Genomic DNA, 27,369 nt, shown 5'->3' with positions numbered 1-27,369 from the left:
TGGGAAAAAAATTTATTTTCTTTTAAACTGAAATCATAAGGGTTCCTTTAATCAACAAAGATCTGACCACTTAGTTCCAGGAATATAATAAATGCCAAGTCTATGTGGTAGGTAAAATTTAAATTTCCTGATGGCTTAACTGGCAGACTATTAAAATATCTGATGCTTTATATCTGGTATCTTCTAGAAATATCCAGTTTATGGATACCTGTCACATTGTTTTCATCAATTTTACACATTTAACTGATTCCTCTAAACGGATACTGGTCCACTATATAGAAGAAAATTACTCCATAAAGTTTACATCAGATATCTGGAAAAGTCACATTTATAGTCATGGCTACTATCAGCTGTCAAGTCAAAGAATATTGGAGAAAACCAAGAATTTTTAATATATGCTGGTTAATTTATCATCTAAGTGACATATGTAGGATAACAAAAAAATTGAAATGCTTAAGCAAAATTCTGCATTTTTAAAAGGTTCTTTTTTTCTGGCTTTATATTTAATTGCAACTATGATTTAAAAAGCCATGGTTAAAGTAAATTAATAGGAACCATAAAAACAGAGTTACTAAATAAAGTACACACTAAGATTTCTTTTTTTCGTCCCTTCCCCAGATTATTTAAAACATTTTTTTTAATGGTAATATACTGGTATCTTGGTTTGCACTGAAAACAAGTTAATTCCAGGATTTCTCAACATTGACACTATTTTCATTTGGGGCTGGGTATTTCTTTGTCATGAAGGGACTGTCCTGAGCATTGTAAGATGTTTAACAGCATCCCTGGCATTTACCTAACAGATGCTAATCGCACCGTCCCCAACAGTTAGGACAACCAGAAATGTCTAAACACTGACAAATGTGTTTTGTGGAGTAGAAATTTCTTTCAGTTGAGAACCCCTGGTCTATTCCTACTCAAAATACCTTCTTATTTGGTAAAAATTACTTCAATAATTTTAGGGGCTCTTCACAGGGGATCTCCAGATAGCCTCAGCAAGATCAGTAAACCCTGCAACCACGTGCAGAATAGTCTAGGTATGTTTCTATTTGTGTATGCGCTCTGGCATGTTTTCTGAGAAATGTTTTACAGTTTTCATCAGGTCCTGAAAGAGTTATCCCAAAAATGGCAATGAAAAAAAAGGGTTAAGAATTAGTGCTTCAACTAAAAGATTCACTGTGTCTTGAAGCTATTTTTTCAAAGAGAAACATTGAAAATACTATTTTATACACAGCTAATAATTTGCTTGTGCTATCAGTTATCAGGCACCACACTTACAAACCTTTCATTCAACAAACACTTACTGAGTATATCCTGTATGCTAGGCACTATGTTACTTATTAAGTATCTGAAAGCTAAACTTAAGTTCTCCCTCACCAAAAAAAGAAAAAACAAGATTAACAGCAGCATAAAGTCCGTATTTATTGCATACAATCACCGAGAATTTCTGCTTCTCTAAAGTGAACATAAGAAAAAAATACACTAGTTATAAAACTAGTATCTAAAGATAAAATAAAGGTAAATAAATAAAATAAATGTAATTTACTTTTTTGGTAAAAAGATTTAAAGTAAATCTAAAAGAAAGAAACTTAAAGATACTCATAGATCCTCATATGAATAAATTATTGTCCAAATATATTTCTTTCCATGTTTTCCTTCTTTCCCCATCTTAAAGAACACAAAAATGTACTGAATGGCATGCTACCAGTCAGTCAGTAAACCCAGAGAATACCAAGTTGAATAAGAAAATGTGAGACGACCAAGAGCCTAAGATCATGCCTAGAACACAGCAAAAACTCACAGGCCCTTCTCTTCCCCTTCCTTCTGTCCTCCAGAAGCTCACAGTCCCATCTCCAAAAATGTCACACATCTTAAGGTTTCTCTTTTATCTTGTAGGTGTTCCACAATAAAATCCTCTTTGTGATTCAAACTATGTAAGCTAACTAAATAAATAATAGCGAACTGTAAAACGTCTGAATAATTTTAATTCTATAAATCTACATAAACATTTCTCTCTTTTCTTTTTTTTTAGTGAATTGTGGGATATTCATACAGTGGGATAACATACATCAATAAAAATGAATAAATTAGAGGTACATCTATCAATATGAACAAATATAAAAAACAATGTCAAGTACCAAAAAAAGAATCAAACAACATATAGAGTTTGTTTAAATTTACATGAAGTAAAAAAATGATCTATAATACTAGTTAGGTTTGTTCCCTTATTATGTATGCATAAGTTATCAATAGTCTAATCATATGATAAGCAAATTCAGTACAATGAAAGAGAAGGGAGACGGAAACAGAATCACTGAGGGTTATACTGGGCCCTTTAGCAATATCTGTAAGAATTTTTTTTTCTTAAGTTTTTATTTTAATTCCAGTTAATTAATATACATTGTTATATTAGTTTTTAAAGCAAATAATCCCCACATATTCCCTTCTTCCTATAGTACAGTGTAAAGTTTACAGGACCACTAGCCTTTTTTGGATTCCACAACTGTGATCTACAATGTAAAGAGCTACTGCATTCAATAAGTGGTTTGGGGGTAACAGATACCAGTACAATCATAAATACAAAAGGAATAGCCAGAGAAGAGTATGTCTACTTTAAGATTGCCAAAAGGATTTAGGCTAGAATGAGCACAATGAAAGAATGATGCTTAAAAATATGTGGTAAATAAATCTTTACAAATAAGTTATTAAATTGTATCCATAAATGAACTTGTCACCACAAATAATTAACACCATCATATCTAGTCAAAAGCTAAACTACGAAGAGAATACATCTAGCATAGAAGTGATTTTTATAAAAAGAATGAAGACTTTTCTTTTATATACTGGTAACAACTGAAAATATTACATAATAAAATTGCAGTTCACAGATGAGATGTTATATTGATAATGGTAAATCACACAGAAAAATTGTACACATACGACATCAGAGACTTCCTGGTGAGGAAAAAACACTTGCAACTCAAAGTGAAAAAATATTACACTATTTACATATTTACCTGCACAGCAAGAGAAGCTGCATTGTCAGAAAGCAAAATTTGCTCCCCTGTGGAAATACAATGAAAGGTCTGAGTCAAAAGTGAGATTGCTAAACAAGTATAATACACTTATAAATGTTTTTATTTTAAAACACTATTCCTATTTTGAAAAATAAAAGGTACAGCCTTTCATCAAAGTAATTACAAAGTTCTCTATCAATGCTATTGTGCAATCATAATTTTGATTAAATTATCACAATATGTACACAATGATAAAACAAGACTATTTCCTCCAAAACTATTTGATCATTTATCGTATTTTATCAACAATATTTAATTAAAATCACTCACTTAAAAACAAATTCATTTTTCAAGTTTTCAAGAAATATTATTCTTCTTTTCATTAAGTAAAACAGTATGTTCTCAGACCCCTCTAGTTAAAAGTAAAAGCATTCAAAACCATATAAAACCAGCTTGCAGTTAATATTGCACAGAGTGTCTAGGTCTGTCACACAAAAGAAAGATGACAAGTTTGCAGCAATAAAAATTCCATGCTTAGAAGACTAGGGCTGCTGCCTATTAGTCTTCATTACTTTGCAGTCTTCTGACAACTGCAGCAGGCTGCCGAGCCCCAAATGGGGTCCATAATGTGATCTGATGATATATGAAGAGCTGCTAAAGGGAGCCTGAACCATCCTAGCCTATACATTTTAACAGTTCCTTTTTACTGAGAGCCCACTTTACCACAGGACTTCAAAAATCTGCTGTGTCAGCTATTGGTGCAGTAAATCTGCCAACTGCTCCTGCAACCACATCATTTTACACTGCCTACAGCAGCCAATATAATGAGTCAATAATAAACTAAGAACCTTATAGGCCATGAATAGTTGGTTTACACTGGCAGATACAAGTTTAGGCAAACTCTCCAATACAAATTAGATGAGAGAATCCCTTATGTTTTATGTTCTCTCAGAAGTAAATGACATTATCGACGGGTTTTTTTGGTAATAAGTACATTTTTATACATAACCATTTTTAATCGTGAACAAGTACCTACCTTTCAGTTGCTGATATAAGGTAGCATTTTCGGGCCAAGGCTCTGCAGCTGTGGAAACAAGGCAGTGATACTCAGGTACATAAGGCAAACACATACCAATAACCAAATTGATAAGCACAAACATTTGCCTAGAGCATTTAACTGAAAGTCGATCGCCAAGGTTACCTTCTATATATGGCAATAACCACACCACCTTAGATCGTATGGTATCCTGTGTAAGTAGGTTAAATAATTTCTTTTACATGCATTGTTTGGTTTCTTATTTGGTGGCGGGTTGTACTGTTGTTGTTGCTTTTGTTGTTGTTGTTGTTGTTTTAATGCAGAAGAAGTGGAAGACAGCTTGCCCAATCAAAAGTGAAAATTTATTTATGTATTTTAATATGAAATGTATTGTCAAATTGGTTTCCATACAACACCCAGTGTTCATCCCAACAGGTGCCCTCCTCAATGCCCGTCACCCACTTTCCCCTCCCTCCCACCCCCCATCAACCCTCAATTTAGCTCAGTTTTCAAGAGTCTCTTATGGTTTGCCTCCCTCCCTCTTTTTTTTTCCCCCTTCCCCTCCCCCATGGCCTCCTGTTAAGTTTCTCAGGATCCACATAAGAGTGAAAACGTATGGTATCTGTCTTTCTCTGTATGACTTATTTCACTTAGCATAACACTCTCCAGTTCCATCCATGTTGCTAAAATGGCCATATTTCATTCTTTCTCATTGCCAAGTAGTATTCCATTGTATATATAAACCACAACTTCGTTATCCATTCATCAGTTGTTGGACATTTAGGCTCTTTCCATAATTTGGCTATTGTTGAAAGTGCTGCTATAAACATCGGGGTACAAGTGCCCCTATGCATCAGCACTCCTCTATCCCTTGGGTAAATTCCTAGCAGCGCTATTGCTGGGTCATAGGGTAGATCTATTTTTAATTTTTTGAGGAACCTCCACACTGTTTTCCAGAGCGGCTGCACCAGTTTGCATTCCCACCAACAGTGCAAGAGGGTTCCTGTTTCTCCACATCCTCTCCAGCATCTATAGTCTCCTGATTTGTTCATTTTAGCCACCAAAAGTTAAAATTTAAAAACTAAAACAGCCTATATGCTATTACTTTAGCCTCCAAAAAACAGACATCCCAAAATGTTACTTATAAGACACTGAATTTGATTCACTATCGAAAAAAAAGTGAAACAATATTTATAATATTTTACTGTAAACTTTTAAGAAAGTAAAGTTTTAAACAGACATCACTGTATGAAAGAATCAAATATATCTCTTTCAGGCTATGCATCTTTCCTTATAAGCTGGTGGTATTTAAACCTACAGAAGAATCCTACTGTATTCTAGAACATTCCATTGCCTTGAACCCACCACCACCACTCCATAAAAATAAAGTGGTGTAACATGATGAAGCAGTACCTACACTGTGAAATAAAGCTACTAGTAAAACTAATGTTAGGCCTGAGTCCAGGCTTGACTATAATTCTTAACCTCTCCTTAAGATGCACTAAACAGTCCAGGGAGTGGGGGTGGAGGGAGGAACGCTTTAATTTGTTTTTACTCATACTTCAGAATGAAAAGAAAAACACAGTATCATTATAAATTATAAATGCTACTTTTGGTTTGGTTTGGGCTATACAAAATCAAACTCATATTTAGGAATAATGCCATGAAATCATCAAGCAAATAATGGACCATACATAGTTTTGTATGCTGTTGCTCATAATATTATATATATACGTAAAAGCTACTGAATTTCAACTCACATACCAAAAAGCAGTAAAAATTAAATATTTATTGTATGTTACTGTAAAACTTTTAACAAAGTAAAATTTCAATAAGAGCCCAATTAACCTGTGTAACAGTGTTTTTAAAATAAAAGTCAGGGAAACAAAAACAAGCTGACATCAGCGAATTACTAAAAAATAACCTTTTAGGATAAATTGTATGGTCAGCACACCTACACCGTTTACATCTATATGAGAAACAATACAATGAGGTTCATTCGTTATAAGATCCTACATCATTGAAGATTCAATTATTTAAAAAATGATTCAATTATATGCATCTTAATCTTATTAAAGCAATAAAGCAGAAAATAAAATCTACAAAAATTTCAAAGACGCCGAAACTAAGTTTCTTGAGGGCACAGATATGTCCCATTTATATGTTACTCTGTACCATGTTTTGCATACAGTAACTGTGGAAAGAAAGAAAGAAAGAAAGAAAGAAAGAAAGAAAGAAAGAAAGAAAGAAAGAAGACATTTGATTAAACCTACCATTCTATTCCCTAAACACTCAGGCTAACCAAAGGTTTACTGAACTTAACATTATCAACTAGGCTAAAGTCATGGAGTGTTCTAATTAAATAGTCTGGTTTATTTTAACTTATGGTTAACTGGGTTTTACATGTACTAAACAAAGATTACTTTTCAAAACAATGGAATAACATACACTTAGCACTAAGCATACACTCAAAATAATTTAAGTATTCTGTGACTATTCAGAAGCTACTTAACTACACTGCAAAACTGCAGAGTTCTCATATGAACAGCAATTTACGTGTTCAGTAGTTCCAGGTAACAGTTAATTTATTATCACCACCATGAATTCTCCAGTTCTAATACAACAGACATTTGTGAAAGTAATCTTGAGACATAACACCTGACTACAAATAAAAATAAAGAAGTTGCCTACAAATACTAAAATCTCTGTTATAAATAAGGAACTAAAGATGCAAACTGGGGTGAAGGGGTGAAAACTGGATGTTTTTCCTTGATCCATGATACAAAATACATTCCAACTCAGAAACTGCTGTTGAAAATAAACTCTAAAAAGTAACTCTGCCAAAACATCTGATGTTATCTTCACAAAGAGAAACTTTCATTTAAAAAGAGAAGGCGAGTAGATTGCCTCTGTGTGTGTGTGTGTGTGTGTGTGTGTGTGTGTGTATGTGTGTCTGTGTGTGTGTGTGTGTGTGTGTGTGTGTGTGTGTGTGTGTTTAGCAGCCTGGCATTCTAATATATCCGTGGACGAGGAGGCAAGAAATGGTAGAGTATGCAAGAAATGATCAACTGCCTATCTCACCCTTGAGCAACTCAAAGTATACAAACATCACTGATTTAAGTGCATCTCCCACCGGAACCAGCTCAAATAATTACATTTTAAACATGACATGGGAGAAGAAATACCTAGAGTGTTATTCAATAGAGTGCCAAAAGTGAAAATTCTAAGTTGTGTGGCATGGCAATGGATCTACAAACCAACCATGCAGGTATCTTTCTAGGAAATGAACTCTATTAACTGCCTTCATAAGTAAATCCATGAATCACGAACATTATTATGACACATAACAAATATGAATGGCTGTTCCTTGGTTTGGGCAATATTAATTGAGGTTTTCTTTACTGAGAATGCCTATTATTGAAAGACAAAGCCCAAAAATGCAACGGCTTTCCCTATACATCTTTCCCACGGCTAGACAAGTCAATATCTACCCCTTGCTCCTAACCACATGTAAATGAGAGGGAAATTAAGAATTTAAAATTATGGTGATGACAATAGACCTTAAAAATCTGTAGCATTTAAAAAGAAACATCTTGGGGCGCCTGGGTGGCGCAGTCGGTTAAGCGTCCGACTTCAGCCAGGTCACGATCTCGCGGTCCGCGAGTTCGAGCCCCGCGTCGGGCTCTGGGCTGATGGCTCAGAGCCTGGAGCCTGTTTCCGATTCTGTGTCTCCCTCTCTCTCTGCCCCTCCCCCGTTCATGCTCTGTCTCTCTCTGTCCCAAAAATAAATAAACGTTGAAAAAAAAAATTAAAAAAAAAAAAAAGAAACATCTTAATAAAACATTTTCATCTCTTACTGGTTTTACTTCCATCGACCTAAAATGTTTTAGACCATAGACTAATTCAATAGTGAGTAAAATGTCACGACTCACCTAAGCTATGTTCAATTTCTACCACCAAAAGTACTCCCTGGTGTGAATTCATTGCCTTTTTAAACTTACTTTTGGGAAAGGCTAGCCTTGGAATAAATACAGAAGGTAAAACTCAAAGCTTCTGAAAAAGAGTTTGGTAGGAAATGGGGACTGAGAGAGAATGCTGTCCAATGCTATCAAGGTGCAAGATACTGGTATTATTTGTGCCTCAAAAGTAAACTTTATACTTAACACACATCAATGGTTGATGTGGCTCTTGGAATAAAGATCAGAATCCTCAACTTGGCCTTACATATCATCGTCTCTACCTCTCTGGCCTTCTGCCTTCTGGCCTCATCATAACTCCACTCTGCCAACTCTACACTCCAGCTACACTGGCCTTCAGACAGCTTCTGACTGCACCATGTTCCTTCCTGACCCAAAGATTCATTTGTGCTGTTTCCTCTGCCCTGGCACTATCTTTCACTCCTAGTATGGCTCAGCTCACACATGCTGAGATCTCGGGCCAGCTTCCTGGACGTGCTACCTGAGCAACTGCACATGGCTTGCACTTAGAAGGACTCCACGCTTGATTTTAAGTCTATTACACGCTGCTATTACAGTCTTGGTATTGTTTTGAACAAGGAGCCTCATGTTACCATTTTGCACTGGACCCTACACATTATGTTGCCAGTCCTATCCTCAGGGATGTCTTCACTGACCTCCCCAAATAGTGCAAATACTCTCTTTACAAGCTTGAATAGCACGCACAGTCCTTTGTACCACTTATCAAAGGTAACATTTTTACACTGATATGAGGACTACCTGGTTGATTATCTCCCCTACTAGAACATAAACACCATGAATCCAGTGTTCATTTCTGGTCTTTGCTCACTACTTCATCCCTGGAACTGAGCACCTAATAGGCAATCAGTAAATGTTGGCTGAATAAATGTTTTTATTATTACCACTATCAGCGCTGTTATTATTCTGTACTGTTTGGGTTAAGAATGCAGCATACAAGATAAAGAAATTACAAAATGTGGCCAAAAAGAAAAAACTTTACCAAGTAAATTTAATACTACAATCAATAACCCAAATACAAAACTATCAAGCAGCTGCCTAAATAACTGGCAGAATCTACTTCTATAAACTTACCTGTGCACTGACCCTAAACCTGGAAATTTGTTTCTTTGTTTCATATCAAATATATAGTTCCCATTTGATATTCCTGTTGTAGCATTCCTAAGACAAACCAAAGGCCTTCGGTTATCTGACCAGTCATCTCAGTATTCCCCTTTTCACATCCTACAACTCTAACCCAGGCATTACCACTTTTTAAAATCTAACCCCAATCGATGAAATATTTGAGGTCCAAATATTTCAAGTCCAAACAGATTTAGGAATCATATGGTTGGTATTCCTAAGCTAACAAATCACGCACATTAAAAAGCATACATTAAAAAAGAAAACAGAATTAAAAAATAAATTGAAGTCCAAGCTCCAATACTTTCTTCCTATACTTGAAAGGATTGTCTTACATAACACAGGGTGTATACACCCCACTGCACTTTGGAAAACACTGCTCTAATTAAATAACTACTTATTTGACATTTTAGCAGGGAACCCAGTTGCTCACATACACTTTAACAAAGAAGAGTCCTCTATTCTAGTGAAATCATCTTTTTTTGACTATGAGGAAAGGTTGGAAAGAACACACACAAATTAACTGGGGGAGTGGGGGTGGGGTGGTAACAAGACCCTCATACCCCACCAGAATACTTAATGCTATATACTTCATGCTTTCTCACCTTTGTGACTTTGTTCAACCTATTCCCCTCTGGACAGAATACTCCTTTCACCACAAACACCCAAATCCTACACCTTTTTCAACACCAAGTTTAAATGCCACCTACCTCAAAAAGGCTTTTGCACTGAACAAATCTAATTTCTTTTACCTATATTGTCCATAACAGTTTGTACTTGTTTTATATCATATATTACTTTCAACTCTATTCTATTATTATGTCAATACCTTATCTTTCTAGGCAGTAAGTTCCTAGAATGCAAAAAAAAATCCTATGGTCCTAAGATAATTTGTTAAAGACTTGGCTTCTCAATTGCTCCAAACTGAATGTGGCCAAAATATGAAATACAAATTAAGCTAAATTTAATTTTTTTGTCTGAGTGTCATTAAAGCTAATATCTTTATTACAACAGTTTCAAAGTAAAACTACCTACCTTTCAGAAATTCTTTCACAATAAGAAACTACTATATCATTTTCATAACAGCAATAACTTACTCTAAGGTACTTAGTGGCCGACATTAATTATCTAAAATCAGAATGACTTCTTATTCCCTAGCAAAAGACCCATGAAAGTTTTTATCATTTTTATAAAGAAAAAATATATTCCTATTCTATAAAGAAAAAAATCTAGAAATAAAGCAAATATGAGAGCACCTCATAACTAAGTTTCTATCCGATTAACATTATTAAGAGTCTTTTATCTACTTAGCCTTTTACCTACTCTCAAATTCTGCAGAGGCAAAACTGCCATGATTATTTTATATTTAGTGCCTCTTTTACCAGAAGCAAAGGAGATGCCTCTTCAAGTTTCAGTCTTCAGTGGAATGGTAAGCTTTTTTATCAAAATGAGTGTTTTTAAATTTTTCAAATAAATGTTCTCCATTCTTTAAGTATTTATGTTGGAAGAGAACAAAGTTTAAAAGAAAAAAAGAGGATACATACTCTTGGGACTTTTGAAAGCCGTAAGATAAAATAAACGAAAGCATATGTAGTGTTAGAAATGTACACAGGGTAAAACAATACCCATAGCCCCCCAAAATACATATTTGCTTCTCATTTAATTACGTTTAAAGCATCTACTATTTTTTTTTTTTTTCAACGTTTATTTATTTTTGGGACAGAGAGAGACAGAGCATGAACGGGGGAGGGGCAGAGAGAGAGGGAGACACAGAATCGGAAACAGGCTCCAGGCTCCGAGCCATCAGCCCAGAGCCCGACGCGGGGCTCGAACTCCCGGACCGCGAGATCGTGACCTGGCTGAAGTCGGACGCTTAACCGACTGCGCCACCCAGGCGCCCCTAAAGCATCTACTATTTTTAAGCTTTATCAACCAACACAACATAACAACAAAAAAATCAATATTCTTTACTGCTAGTCCATTATAACTTTTAGAGAAATGACTACTGGTCCATAACTTCACATATAGCTATCCCTATGTCTCTTACAGATGCTATATTTTACCTGCAGGTAAATTATTCTCCCAAGTATCAACTTGGGTCACTCCAGGGGCGATGTTCTATCATGCCATTCAATACAGACTATTCCACGGTATGGAAATGCTATGACCTAATAAACATCTCTTGATGATCTCATCTAAGAGGGCAAGAGAGGGGCCATGGAAAGAAGTGCCCTCTGTTATTTTTTAAGTTCTGCATTCTTAATGCACAACATGACTCTTCTGGCATATGAATGTAGGTGAAGACATAATTTGTAGAATAATAGGCACTAATATTACATGCTGCTTCAGTACTGTCATATTTCCAATCCATCAAATTGATTAATGCTATAATAACTCTACACAACCCTATCATTTGTGCACTAATGAAGTCAAACCCAGTATATCCTTAGGCAACTAAATTCCAAAAGCTCCTTCCTGTATGTCATCTCTTCAGCTTCCTACGACTATTCAGACAGTGTTATACAAAAGGAGTAAGAAACATGTGTACCCTATCTCTAAATTTGGATGGCCTTCTGCCAAAGGTATGAATGCAAATACTGAGATAACAAAATACTCAAAAAGCATTTGGCAGCTCATAAACATGGACAAGTTACTGCAAGACACACAGAGAAAGAAGGAAGTTTACTAGTTTGACATAAATATTATGCTGATGATCTCTATGATATCACCACAGACATCTATCAAGTTTCAGGCAGTTATGATACAAAGCCTTCATTTAAAATACATTTTTAAGGGGCGCCTGGGTGGCTCAGTCGGTTCAGCGTCCGACTTCGGCTCAGGTCATGAGCTCACGGTTTGTGAGTTCAAGCCATGCGTCGGGCTCTGTGCTGACAGCTCAGAGCCTGGAGCCTGTTTCAGATTCTGTGTCTCCTCTTTCTGCCCCTCCCCAACTTGTGCTCTGTCTCTCTATGTCTCTCAAAAAAATAAAATAAAAATGTAAAAAATAAATAAACTAAAAAACATTTTTAAGATGTTTAAAGTATGATGCCATGGGACTTTATCAAAACGAGAATTTTAAGAGCTATGTGTTAGATTTAACAGCAATTTAACCTGCAGACTATAGGACAGTTCAAAGACAACACTACATCCCAGAAAATACTGATCATGAAAGTATTAAATATCAATGTCTCTGAGCTACTGTTTCATAGGGGATGTTTAATGACACTACACAGGATGTGTAAGCAGGAAGTGACCCTTCCCATAAAAGGAGTTTAAAACCATTGTCCCATCACCTCAAAAGTCAGAGATCGATGTTCATGTCAGAAAATGGCTCATGTTAGAGAACAAAGAAGTGCAGTGCCATGGTGTCATTTCCACAAACCTGAAAAAACTGGCAGGTAAGCACTCTGTAACATAGTAGTAAGGCTACTGTCTTAGTCCCTGTGGGCTACTGTAACAAAATACCACAGACTGGTGACTTGCAAACAACAGAAATTTCTCACGATTCCAGAGGCTGGAAGTCAGGATGCCAGCGTAGTCAGGCTCTGGTGAAGGCCTTCTTCTGAGACTCTAACTGCTGCAGTCTTGCTGTGTCCTCACATGGTGTAAGGGGCTGAGGAGCATTCTGGGATCTCTTTTACAGGGGCAATTAAAATGGCCCAAAGTGAGGGCATATGGATGAATGATACAGGAGAATTACTATCCAAGGGAAATGGGTTCTAATAACCTGCCATTCAGAAAGCGGAGGACAGAAAGCAAAACAGATTGAAAATTCAAGAAAACTCGTAGTCAGTTCTGGTCAAACACTACCTAAAACTTCTATCTAGGTAGGTAATGATAATGATGATGGTGGTGATAACAGCTAAGATTCCAAGACACATAAAGCTGATATCCAGAATAAAGAACTTTTACAACTCAGTAATAAAAAAAAAAAAAAAAACAAAAAACACAATTTTTTTTGATGGGCATAGGATCTGAAGAGACGTTTCTCCAAAGGAAATATATGAATAAACAACAACCACACGAAAACATACTTAATATCATTAGTCATTAGAGAAATCCAAGTCAAAACCACAATAATGAGATACCACTTCACAGGCACAGAATGGCTATAATCAACAAGATGCGGGGCGGGGGGGGGGGGGGGGGGTGTTGCGGAATAAGAAGACAAAATAAAAAATGTTTAAAAGATGTAGAGAATTTGGAACTCTCACACACTGCTGGTGGGAATATAAAAAGTTTGGCAGTTTCTCAAAATATTAAACACAGAATTACCATATGACTCAGCAATTCTACTCCTAGGTATGCACCCAGAAGAAATGAAAAAAACATATATCCACATGAAGACTTGTACATGAATGTTCACGCCAGCCTTATTCTCAATGTCAAAAAATGTAAACAACCCAAATGACCATCAACTGATGAATGGATGAACAAAATATGGCATACCCATACAAAAGAATAGCGTTTGGCAATGAAAAGGAACCATATGTTGATACATGCTACAAAAGGGATGAACTTCAAAAGAATTATGCCCAGTGAAAGAAGCCAGTCACTAAAGAAAACAAACTATTACTCCATTTATCTGAAAGGTTCAGAATAGGCAAATCTACAGAGATAGGGAGTGGATTAATGGTTGATTCAGGCTGGGAATAGGAAGTGATTGTAAATGAGGAAGGGATTTCTTTTGGGAGTGATGGAAATGGTCTACAATTAGATTGTGGTAATAATCACAATTCTGTAAATATCCTTTAAAAAAAATCACTGAAGGGCAGCTGGGTGGCTCACTCGTTTAAGCGTCTGACTCTTGATTTTGGCTCAGGTCATGGTCTCACAGTTTGTGAGGTCCAGCACCACATCAGGCTCTGTGCTGGCAGTGCAGAGCCTACTTGGGTTGGGATTCTTTCTCTCCCTCTCTGCCCCTCTCCTGCTCGCACTCTCTCTCTCAAAATAAATAAATAAACATTTAAAAAAATCACTGAATTGTACACTTTAAAGGGTATGTAAACTATACTTCAATAAAGTTGAGGCAAACAAAATTTTAAGACTCTTACTGTGTCTATTGTGCACTTAAGTGCTTGGCATGTTAACTATCTCACAACTTTATTGAGTAGACTATTATTATTATCCCTAATTTACAAAACTGAGACACAAGCACAGGTAATTTGCCCAAAGTCACAGTGTGAATAAGTGTTAAGAGCCAGGGTCTGACCCCAGGTAGTCTGGTTCCAGTCAGTGAACACACAGCTGTACTAGCTAACAACTTACAGAGCCTACAAATAAACATTCTTGGGTGATAATTAAATATTAGAATTAAAGCAACTATAATCATCCTACAACAGTGGTTCTCAACCCTTAGTATGTAAGAATCATCTGTGGAACTTCATAAAATTATGTATTTCCACCAAACCCTAAACTCTGAAATTCTGATACCATATAGAGATGAGGACCAAGAATCCAAACATGCCACAAGCAATCCCAGTAACTCTGATGCAGATGGTCTGTAAATACCACAAAAAAAAAAAAAAAAAAAGACTGTCCCTGAGACACAGAATGCACCTGATGTAAGATTAAGTTCTTTTCACCTCTTTCATTCATTTGCCTCAGAATGTGGTAGTGAGGCTATATGCAGATTAACTTTATTCAAGATTTCTGTCCATCTTATTCTACCTAAGTATTTGCGCATTTGGCTTAAAGTCATGTTTTAAAACATGCATTAGTTAACATGTTGCAATTTTACAGTGTTCCAGAGTAAGCCTTTAAGATTAATGAACCGAAGCATCACTTATTTTGGAACCAACGTGGTTAAATGATAGTTTTTCCATTAGATGCAATCAATAGGAAAGTAAAATTAAGTTCATCATTATGAGACTTGAACATGAACCATCTAAATCTATCTATGTGAAACTGGAGATCCATTTCAAAATGGCATTCAAGAATCGATTTCATAAAACTAACAAACTTCTGGAGGTTAACAAGGGTCAAGAAGACTAATGCACAGCATCAACAAGCCAATAACTGAAGCTAAAGAGAATACAAGTTAAATTTAAAACCTTCCATTCTTTCTTAGTAAGTACACGTGTCATCTTCTCAAATGGTCATGTTTAGACTTTGTCACATTATAAAAACAATCAGCCATTTGTCATTAATTTCCAATAAAAAGCAGGTCAACTACATGTGATCATGAATACATATGAAACTTATAATTGGGCTGCAAGATTTGAATTCTCTTTTAAAAAATGGTCATCTGGGGCACCTGGGTGGCTCAGTCGGTTAAGCATCCAACACTTGATCTCAGCTCAGGTCATGTTCTCACAGTTGGTGAGATCAAACCCCACATCAGGCTCTGCGCTGTCAGTGCAGATGCTCTCCCTCTTTCCTCCTGCCCCTCTCTCCCACTAACGCTCTCTCTAAAATTTAAAAAAAAAAAAAAAGGGAAGGAAGGAAGAAATTATCCGTTTCAATCGATGTGTTCTGTATAAGCATGTAAGTTCATCAAAGGTAAGAACTGTTTTGCTCTTCTATGTAACCCTGCACCTAGCAGAGGACCCAGCACAAATTAAGTACTCAACCTAACAAATATATTCTATAGGAAATCAAGCAGGTCTTTTGCTATCTAAAGCCTGAAAAATATCTGACAGCAAAAAGTTGCTATAACTCTGGAAATAAAATCATCAAACAAAATTAACATCTCAATAAAAATGTGTACTAAATTCAACAGTAAAAACTCATAAACTCATTTTCGCTCCCAAGTTGTTTAATGGTTCTAACCGAGGTATACAACCCAATCATCTATGTAGGTTTTGAAAATATCCTTGCCCTAGAGCTGTCCTTAACCTTCACACATAACAGGCCTTTGGTGAGAAAAAAGGGAATGTGTGTGCAAGTGCATGGATGAGGTTTGAGAAATGCCATGCAACGCAAGCATGGCTTTAGAGAGCTCCACAGATAATTGTAATGTGCAATAACACCCTACCACCTTTACACACCATTCTACCCACACCCACATCCCATCCACCCCCACCTCATTTTAGAACCTCTATTAGTTCATGAATGGAACTAGTCAGTTCCCAGATTTAATTAAACTCAGCTGATCCCTCTGCACCAGTATTATTACCACCTTGTTTACCGTGGCATATTATATTTCTTAAAGACAGCCACAACAATATATCCTGTCCTAGAAGCTCTTCTAGAACCTCACCAACACCCCACCTACCCCATCCTCCTATCAAGAGGTGAAAGCTAAATCTCCTCCCCTTGAATCTGGGGCAGACTCGTAACTCTGTTGTGACTGACAGAATATGGTAGAAGTGATGCTTCAAGACTTCCAAGGCAGAGTCATAAAAGGTGATATATCTTCTCCTTTGGTGGCTTGAACATATGCCTTTGGAGAACTGAGTTAAATGTCTGACCTCTCTATGGCCTCCAGGCTCTGAGGAAGTCCAGGCCACATGGAGAGGCCATGTATAAATATTCCAGAAGACAATCACAGCTGAGTTCCTAATGGGCAATTCTTAGACATGTAAGTGAAGATGTTTCTAGATGTTCTAGCCTCCAGCTATCGGATCATCCCTAGCCTTTGAGTCTTTCCATCTGAGTATCCACACACTGTGAGGCAGAAACAAGAAATCTCTCCAGTGGCCTATCTGAATTATTGACCCACAGAATCCATGAACATAATAAAATGGCTGTTTTACATCCCTAAGCTGTGGTGTGGTTTGTATACTACAATAATAACTGAACAGTTACAGTTTTAATAGTTACTATTAGTCACAGGTCTATCATTAAAGACAGAATTAAATATTAATCCATCTGAAGCCTCAGAATTCCCTCTGTTCATCTAAATCAGACTTCTGACCGTGTCACATTTATAAACCCCACTTTACTGCTTCAGGCATGGATTTTGGTATTTTCACCTTCCCTCTAGTCAGTTCCATTTTATTAATCCATTACTTTGAAACTTTACCTTCCTGAAATCTCACTCTCCAGCTTCCTGACCACATTACTGCTCCCTGACCTCCAGAATTTGGAACCCAGTAACTACAATGGCATACCTCCATCAGAAACTCTGGTCTGTTGGCAGTTACTACATTATTCAGGAAATGAGGAAAAAAAGAATCCAAGAGAAAAATGATTTAAGTATGCTAGCTAAACTCAAAGCTTACCATAATCTTTTCATAAAATGCAGACCAGTAAAGCCATTTACCTATGATACAAAGATAATCCAAAACAGTAAGTAATGAAACATACTTTATATTTGTTTTTAAACTGTACCCCATGACTTCTAAGACATTATCTCCCTTTCTAAATATTTAAGACTAAAATGATTTTACCTTCTCCAAATAGCCACATGATAGTGTGGGAAAATCAGTACAAGTATATATGACAAGAAGGAGAAATCTGTTTGAGAAGAAAATATATCAAGAATAATTCACAATCTCAACTAAAAAAAATAACTATAAACTACTACATAAATACCTAACATTATATAACCAATTCTCATCCACTAGCCAAAGTACGTCATCAAATTGATGAATAGTAAAAATTACAATGATAACAATGCCTAATGAAAAAAAGAAAGTAGCTTTTATTTTTACATTCTTATTGACATAAAAACTTTTTTTAATTGATAAAACAAGAAAATCAGAAACTTCTCATTCACGAAGCCAAAACATTCTGCTATAATGTAAAGGCTAACAATCAAAAGAAAAGGAGGTCAAAAGGCCAGATCATTAAAGCATCAGCTGCCAATACTAACTTACAGAAATAAATGCTGGAGTAATGATGGCCCTCTTCAGGCCTAACAAATGATAAAATTTATTTGTATGAAGTTCTAGTCAGTGTTCTAGTTTGAACAGGTAACGAAATACGACGTGTGTGAAGCAATTCCATTTCAATATCTAAGGATACCGTATCCCCTGGGATAAATATACCAAACAAACTTTTTTTGAAAATCCAAATGCAGACTAAGTCATAAAGAAACGTCTTTGGTTTATAAAAGTTCTTAAAGATAAAAATATATAATCAGCACAAAAACACAGCTAAGTGTGTAAGCACAACGAAATGCTTTTTACGGTTTCCATTTTGCGAACGCAGTTACAGTTAATGGGAATTGCCATGACAAAATGATTGTTTTTATGAAAATAACCCTCTTTATCACTAACCAATCAAATTTCATTTTTATTACTGATGTAGAAAAGTTCAAAACCATGATTCATTTATAGAGCGTACAAAAATAAGAAAAGTGTTCAAGAATAGAGTAAGGATCATTTACAAAGCCATAAAAAATTAAAACATGCATTTCTCTTACTGGCAAGGCAAATATTTCTACACATAAATGTCTGTAGCTGAATTTGCTGAATATTATTACTTCTGTCTTTGAACAAAAAATGAGAAGCCTGAATTTAATATCTCGTCTCCATTTGGTATCTTCAGTCTATCTGATAACTGCTTACCAAGAAATTTATAACATGTTTGAAAAATGTTAAAAAGTTTGATGATTTTTTTTTCAATTTTCACTCATATATGGAAGGCTTGAGCTAACATTAATTAATAACTCAAAAGTCTTCACAGAAATAAGATGAAATCTTTATGGGGTACCCATCACCAAAAACAACTAAAAATCATGTAATTTCAGAGCATGGAATGTTAATAAAGCATACAAGAAAATTAAAACTCACATTATAATTAACTGTGGACTACTTCAAGGTCAGAAACTTTCAAGTTATCTTAACATCATATCAAACTTTTCTAAAAGACAACAAAACACTGCCTCTGAGAATTCGGTTTCCAACCTATTCATGAATATAAGTATGATAAAATAAAATAGGCCACACGGCTGTCAATAAATTGTCCTTTGCCTCTAATCTGAAGTATAACCTATTTTGTCTTTGCTTTGCTTCTCCATCTGCCCCTTCAATATCATCTTCAAATACTCCAGGGTGATAAGGACTACAGTGTGAGACTATTCATGTGGCTGATATGAATGAAAGAAGATTCTCTGAAATGTGATGGCCAGTTGAAAACGTCTCAATAATTCCTTGGTGCATTCCTCAATACTGGAGAATCCTCAGAATACTAAGTGAAAATAACTAAAAAAAAAAATCTTTATTTTCGAGAACAAAAGAATTGAACACAGTGTATATTTTCAATTATCTGCTACAACTGCCATCATTAGATAATAAGGCATGCAGGTATTAAGAGCTTTGACTATCATTTTCTTCATTCTCAATAAACCTTGTGAGCAACAGCAACACGTCGATTTTACTTTTAAACTACGTTTTCCACTTTGAGCTTCTAGTACCCTTCTGAACTGCTTTCAAAGTCCACATTTCCTAGTACTTACATGGAAGAGGGATGAAATAGACAATACTTTGTTGCTGATATAAAAACAAAATGTTGGGGGCGCCTGGGTGGCGCAGTCGGTTAAGCGTCCGACTTCAGCCAGGTCACGATCTCGCGGTCCGGGAGTTCGAGCCCCGCGTCAGGCTCTGGGCTGATGGCTCAGAGCCTGGAGCCTATTTCCGATTCTGTGTCTCCCTCTCTCTCTGCCCCTCCCCCGTTCATGCTCTGTCTCTCTCTGTCCCAAAAATAAATAAAAAACGTTGAAAAAAAAAAATTTTTAAAACAAAATGTTGTAGGGCACCTGGGTGGCTCGCTAGGTTAAACATCCAACTCTTGATTTTGGCACAGGTCACAATCTCACAGTTGGTGAGATCGAGCCCTGCACTGGGAGCTGTGCAGATACCATGGAGCCTGCTTGGGATTCTCTGTCCCCCGACCTCTCTCTCGCTCGCTCTCTGCTCCTCCCCCACTCATGTTCGTTCTCTCTTTCAAAATAAATAGTTTTAAAAAATGTAAACATGCCTGTTTTGATAATACTTTGAAGATGCTTAGAAATGGATTCCATGGAACCCATAAAACTACTTTCCCAGATCATACTATAAATTAATGCTACTGCTAGAATGAAGTTATTAATAAACTTAAATAATTAAGCACCCACATGTCCACAAAGATAAATGAAATATTCAAAGTCTTCTTTTTTTTTATCCCTTATATAGTTTACTGAGCTTCTAAATAAAGAACAGAACAGATATTATACTGATTTCAAAAGATTAATAATTACAGTATGATGAAATTAACTGATATGCTTAAAATATAGAAAGGCATTGGTGAAGTAATAAGGTCATTCAGAAAGATGGTATAGGGTTACTAAAAATAAAGATACTTTGGACAACATGCTGTCCAAAATGGCAATAGGATAACATTACCAACGGAACATCCTTAGAGGCTCTCGGGCAATGAAAGTAGTAATAACAATTACCATGTACTGAACATTACTATGTACCACCCTATACTAAGTGCTTAATATATATTATAAAACATATTATCCCCTTTTACAAATAAGGAAACTGTGGCCTGGGACAGTCTGCCCAAAATCACAGAACAAGAGGGACAGCTGAGCTTAGAACTCATTTCTGTCTTACTCCAATGGCCCAGTTCCTAACCTTTATATTCTACGACCCAACAGAGCTTCAATTTCCTCATCTATAAAACAAGAATAATATCTATCAGACAGGATCAGAAGTGCCTAGGAGGCTCAGTCAGTTAAGTGTCCAATTTCGGGGCAGGTCATGAATCTCCCGGTTTTTGAGTTTGAGCCCTGCATCAGGCTCTCTGCTGTCCATGCAGAGCCTACTTAGGATCTTCTACATCCCTCTCTCTCTCAAAAATAAAATAAACATTTAAAAAAAATTTTTTTAAACAGGATCAAATTGTTAATATTAGCAATTATGTATATCAATCATCTAGAACAGTGGCTCAAAAAAGGATGCTTACAGTGTGTCAGATACAAGGTCAAGCATTATTATTTTCTCATCATCTTTAAAATTTTCTTAATTAAAATTAAAATTTAAACCATCTTGCAAACAAAAAACCTGAGACTTAAAAAAGGCAAGTAATTTACCCAAGGTCACATTTAGTGAGTAGCCAGGTCTGACTTACTCCAAAGTCCACCACAAGTGTAAAAACAAGGTGAAAGAAGTGACTGACTGATGAAGTATCTGGTTGGTTCAGTCCATGGAGCATGTGACTCTTGATCTTGGGGCCTTAAATTCGAGCTCCACTTTAGGGGTAGAGATTACTTAAAAATGAAATCTTAAAAAAAAAAAAAAAAAAGTGATTGACACTGTCAGAGATTTTTGCTGCTTAGTGCTCAGCACCTCTCTCCTTGTGTGTGTATGATGGGTCTGCGGAGCCCTAAAGCCTGGAGCCACTCCTAGTACAGGGATAAGCAAGAGTCCGGTCTGTCCATCACAGTACTCCATCCTCTTTGGCTCCAAATGGGCTCACACAACCCAAATGGGGATACTCAGCCCTCCCCTATGATATACTGGAAAAATCTTGCCATAAAACAAACAAAACAACAACAAACAACAAAAAGCAAGTAAGTATTGAAAATACACAGTTCCAAAAGATTGTGAAAATGATTCAATATCCAGGACTATTTTTATCCCTCTTCCAAGGTTCTAAATCTAGCATATCATCACCTAGAGATCCAAGCTATAATTCAAAGATTAAAAATTTAAAAAAATTAAAATTCAAAATTATAATTTACCCTTCCTTTCCATATTATTAAGTAATAAGAACAATTCAAAATCCTCTTCCACTTTAGGAAATTTATCCAAAGAAACTACTCAGGAGATACACAAATATGTCTATGAAAGCACTATTGACATCACAGAAAAATCATATATACCAGTGATGGCTTTAGGATACATCAACTTGACTAGACTGAACCACATTTGCCAGAATTCTCTTTCTACTGATTAGGATAAGCTACAAGGGACATTTTCTAGCAGACCCTGGGAAAACAAAAGAGAAGAGCCATTTTGTAGCATATAAACTCCTTCTCTGTTAGCCATGTGCTGCTGTGAAGGGATTTTGCAGATATAAATAAAACCCCTAATCAGTTAACTTTACATTAATCAAAAAGGGGATCGGGATGCCTGGGTGGCTCAGTCGGTTAAGCATCCGACTTCAGCTCATTATCTCGAGGTCTGCGGGTTCCAGCCCGCAGGGCTAACAGCCCAGAGCCTGGAGCCTGCTTTGGATTCTGTGTCTATTTCTGCCCCACCCCCCACCCATGCTTGTATCTCTCTATCTCTCAAAAATGAATGTTTAAAAAAAAATTTTTTTTTTTTAAAAAGGGAGGGATCATCTTGGAGCGTGCCTGATTTAATCGGCTGGAAGTCTTTAAAGAGAGGGCCTATGAGCTCACACACTGCAAGCAGCACCTGCTGCACGTACCCTTTCTTCCTCCTGGATCTCCCATTCCTGGCTACCTGCCTTGTGAACACAGTCCTTGGTTGGCCTACCCCCACCACAGCATAAGCCAATTCCATGTATGTGTCCATGCATGTGTGTGTAGACATACAGATATAAAGCTAGAGCTAGAGCCAAAGGTAGAGCTAGAGATCAAAATCCTACAGCTTCTGCTTCTCTGGTTGAACTAATACAACACCCTAAATACCCACCAAAATAAGACTGGATAAGTTATGATTTCTTCATTACAATGAAATGCTATGTAACCACAGAAAACGATGATGAGTAATTCAATTTGCAGACATGGAAACAGATCTCAATGATATATGGCAAAACAGGTTCCAAAAAAATATGTACATTCGATAATTTGTTTCATTTGTTTTTTAATTTAGGGGCAGAGAAGAAGATAGCTCTGCTCACCAAAGTTTTAATGATGAGGGTGAAACTTTAAAGTCTTAACCTGGTGTTACGATTTTAGGTGATTTTTACTTTCTTCTTCATATTATTTCATTGTCTACAAGGCCAGGTATCATAATTATTATCAGACAAGAAGGAAAAAAAAACAAACAGTTCTCATTTGACAAGAAAAAACATAAGACAGATTTATAGGTTAAAATGTGCCCAGAGTCTTAAGAGACAAACGAGTTACAAAAGGAAAGTGGGCATTTCAAGCAGAGGACAACATGTGCCAAAGATGAACTCTAAATCAGTTTAGAAAGGTGAGAATTTAAGAGTGACAAGAGATGAGGCTTACTTATGACAGGTCTTATACACTTCACTCCACCTGCGAACAATACAGAACTAATGAAGATGTTAAAACAAGAGTCGCATTTGCATTTTAAGAAAATAATAGTAGGGCGCCTGGGTGGCTCAGGCATTTATGCGTCCCACTTCTGCTCAGGTCACGATCTCGAAGTTTGGAGGGCAGGGTGGGGTTCAAGCCCCATGTCGGGCTCTGGGCTGACAGAGCCTGCTTCAGATTCTGTGTCTCCCTCTCTCTCTGTCCCTCCCCCCCCAAAACTAAATAAACATTCAAAAAAATTTTTTTTAATAATAAGGCTCTCAAGAATATCACAGATAGATGCAAGATGCCTTTCAATGTTTCTGAAAGAAATGTCAGTGTGTTGGCTCACATCACTGAAAGGAAGAAGAATAAGCACACTGTTAATAAAGCTCTCAGCTGCAAAAACAGATTCACAACTATTTATTCTATTTATAATAGGACTGTATAGATATGTACCTCTAATCTCCCGAGATTGATCTCTCCCGAGAAAACCATATTATTGTCAGAAAAAGAAAACTCTGAATAGTTGTTGGATTGGAGTCACACTTAAAAGTCACTTACAAGGCAAACATAGGGTTTCATATAAATTGTTTATTTTAGCCACCCTTATTTCACTGCTCGTCCAGATACAATCTTTTAAATTTTTTAAATTATATTGTTTAAACCACACAAGTAAAATATTCTCATTATAACAATTCAAACAATTGAGAAATGTAGCTCCTCCCCCCTCCACCAACTCCCTACACTTATTACTCCGAAATTACAAGTTAAAATTAGTTGAATATTCTATTTTTCTGGGCTTACATAAACATATACATGTTTATATAGGGTTTATTTAACAACAATGGGGTTCATACAATATATATATTATACTATAACTTGTTTTTATTTAAGATAATCATAAATTTCAAGCCGATATATTTAACAGATGTATCTCTTGATCTCTAGTATTTGTAATAATGTGGGCATACCGTAATTTGGCATATATTTAGTACATTTCTGGTTTTTTGCTATTAAAATTAATGCTATAATGCATATTGCTTTAAACAATAGTCCTTATATTTTTATCAAATAAATTCCCTGAAAAGTTTCTGGATCAAAGGACAATATTTTAATAAACACTGCTATATTAAGTTCCCAAAAAGTAGTAATAATTTATAGACTCACCAATAGTTTGAGGGTAGATGTTTTCCCCATGCCTTTGTCAGTACTAGAAATTATCATACTCATTTTTGTGCATCTGACTAGCTGGAAAACTATCTACTTACATTGACAGAGAGCATTTATTCATATGTTCATTGTCCATCCGCATTTCCTGTTTGTGAACTGCCTGTTCCTATCCTTTACCCTGGATTCTGCTGATATTTTCATTAATCTGTAGAAACATATGTCTTTTATCATATAAAGCTTTTTAAATTTTTCTGCAATCAAATCTGCCAATTTTCTCTCCCAAGGATTCTGGATCCTGTGTGTCCTTAGGCTTCCTCTGCTATCCAAGATTATTGAAAATTATCACCTATATTTTCTAATTATTTTATTACAATTTGGTACTTGTTCTTATTTTACATTTAAATCTTTAATTCATTTGGAATTTATTCTTGTGGTGTTATGACTTAGGAACTGGCCCAACACCATTTATTGAATTTTCCATCTTCAAATGCCTCCTTCTAGGGTAATAGAGCATTACAAACAGCTAAGATGACAGACAGATTACAATTCCTAGAAATTCTTAAATTTTACTAACTGACACAAAAGTCCAAACTCATTAAGTTTATTAAAAGACATTTATCATTTTTTTTCTTTAGAAGAAATCACACATTGGAATACATGCATACAGTATACCAGTATCAGCATACAATATGAAATGGTTGATTTTTTTTTAACATTGCAGAAATGGAAATTAAATCAGTGATCTAACTTTTTTTTTTTTTAACATAAACGGCAAAAAGAGAAATAATCATTGTTTGAAATCTTAAGATTATTCACTGACTCGGGTCACAAATTCCACTAAGCACCAACTAACAGGTGTTCAGGATACAATGGGGGACAAAACAAATAGATCCCTATTTTCATGAAGCTTTTAATCTAGTGAGGGCTTCCCTCTCTGCCAGAAAACAATGTATTTAAGTGAAAAAGAAAAAAAGAAACGTATGTTCACACAAATGCAATGCAATGAAAACCATTTTACAAATTTTAGGACACATTCAGTACTTTCCATTTCCAAGACACTACTTCATTTTAAATGTACCTATTTATCCTGGTAACTGTCTCTTTACTCATGTTGAAAATACTTCTGGGAAGTTAAGATTAACTCCATTTAAAGATTATCCCATCAATACATACCTACAATACCTGTGTCTAGTCTCCTCACTTCCTCAACAATATTTAATTTCTTCCACTACAGTAAGAACCTCGAAAACAGAAAACATAAATCTATTTTATTTACATCAGCTACATTCAGTCCATCAAATCAAAGGTGTTTCTAAAAAATATATGTAGATTGACTTTTCGACGAATCCTGCAGACCTAGCAGATGGCAATATCGTGGTGCTGGGAGAGAAAGCAAGATCTTCGGTAGCCCCTCAACAACATTAGGTAACAAGGGCAACTCATTAGTGACAATCACTTTAAACTTCAGGTCCAACGACGGAGGCCAACCTCACTCTCAGACTGAATGAAGCCTTATAAGACCTGGCCCCTGTAGCCACGCCCCCTCATGCCAACCCACGACATCCTTCACGCACCCCAACCCCTCTTGACCTAACCGGAGGGGAACCAAAGTACGCCCACGCGAAGGAAGGTGGTATTCCCGCCCCTGCTAGGTGACCTTGGCCAAGTGTCCCCCCTCAGTTTTCTCATCTGTGAAACGAGGCTGGTACTCCGTGCCCGCCTCTATCCCCAGGCCTGGGTTCTGCATCTAATGCCACAAGGTTGAGGCAAAGCTGCAGCCCTAACCCGCACGCTGCTCCCGGCGACTGCCCTGCGCCGCCCCCGCCTCCACCCGCAGCCCAGGGCCACGCGCGCTACCTGCGATCTGCGAGACGAAGGCTTCCGCCACTAGAGACATGTCGGCTGGGCGGTCCTGCGCCCGCAGTTCCTGGTCCCCACGGCCCTCGGCGTCCTCTCCTACAACCCCGGCGTCTCCTAGCTGTTACCAGTCCCGACCCGGCTGAGGCTCAGACTCGCGCAGCCCACCCTGGCGGCGACGGAGGCGGCGAGGACCCCAAGGTTACCGCCAGGCCCGACCAGGAACTTCCGGCGCAGCTGACAGTGGCGCGAGAGCGCTTCCGCCGGCGCAACTCCGCCCCCCTCCCCCCGCGCGCCCGGTTTCCTAATGCAAATCTCCCCGCCGCAGCCAAGCGCTCCGTGGACCTGGGTGCTTGGTTGTCGACCGCGGAAAAGGGGAATCCGGAAAAGGGGATCCCGGATGTTTTCAGTATCCTTTCTGTAAGCGAGAATTTTGTAAGCAAGTTAAGTTTTTAAGCACGCCATACCAGGCACTTTAGAAAAGGTATTAACAGCATTCTGTTTCATGTCAGCTCAACAACCCAGTAAGCCGGTATTGTGATAGCCATTTTAAGGATAAGGAAACAGAGAGTTTAAACTGCCTGCTCAGGGAGTATGCCACGTTAACTTTCCTCTGTTCCACTATACTGCTAGGTTGATAAGTCCATGGACAGACATTAGTGTTTATTCTTTTATTCAAACATGCTTGCTAGAGAGGAGGCTTGACTAACACCTAAGCTGAGAGACAGTTTGTCCATCAACTCTATTACCCGAAATGAAGCTCATCTTGCAGAATAAGATACTCTAGTTTCACACACTTCTCCTTTTTGGAGGTGGGTGAGAGGGGCAGAAAGAGGAGGAGACATTAAATCCATAAGTGACTTTCTATACAGTTTATACAAGCTATACAATTAAGGAAAAATCAGAATATGTTACAGATTTAGAGGCATAAAAGTATTACAAGTGAAACTGACTTCAGAGATCATCTGGTAAGCCAAAGCCCCCTTTCACTGATGAGAAACTCCTAACAGATCACCACAAACTAAATAGCTTAAAACAATTTTATTCTCTCCCAATTTTAGAGGC

General features: G+C 36.9%; 1 protein-coding gene across 1 annotated transcript in view; it reads right to left on the bottom strand.

Moving 5' to 3' along the window:
- Nucleotides 1–26,541, bottom strand: part of MTX2 (metaxin 2) — a 65,832-nt gene extending 39,291 nt beyond the window's left edge. The window contains exons 1-3 of the mRNA XM_030325562.2: nucleotides 26,305–26,541; nucleotides 4,054–4,101; nucleotides 3,018–3,064 (exon numbers count right to left, since the gene is read on the bottom strand). Of these exons, the coding sequence (XP_030181422.1) occupies nucleotides 3,018–3,064; nucleotides 4,054–4,101; nucleotides 26,305–26,344 (135 nt within the window). The 5' untranslated portion in view covers nucleotides 26,345–26,541. The remainder of the gene's footprint in view (nucleotides 1–3,017; nucleotides 3,065–4,053; nucleotides 4,102–26,304) is intronic.
- Between the last annotated feature and the right edge of the window lie 828 nt (nucleotides 26,542–27,369).

This window comes from Lynx canadensis, chromosome C1, assembly GCF_007474595.2.
Source record: "Lynx canadensis isolate LIC74 chromosome C1, mLynCan4.pri.v2, whole genome shotgun sequence".
NCBI lineage: Eukaryota > Metazoa > Chordata > Mammalia > Carnivora > Felidae > Lynx > Lynx canadensis.
This window is presented reverse-complemented; position numbering and strand designations above follow the sequence as displayed.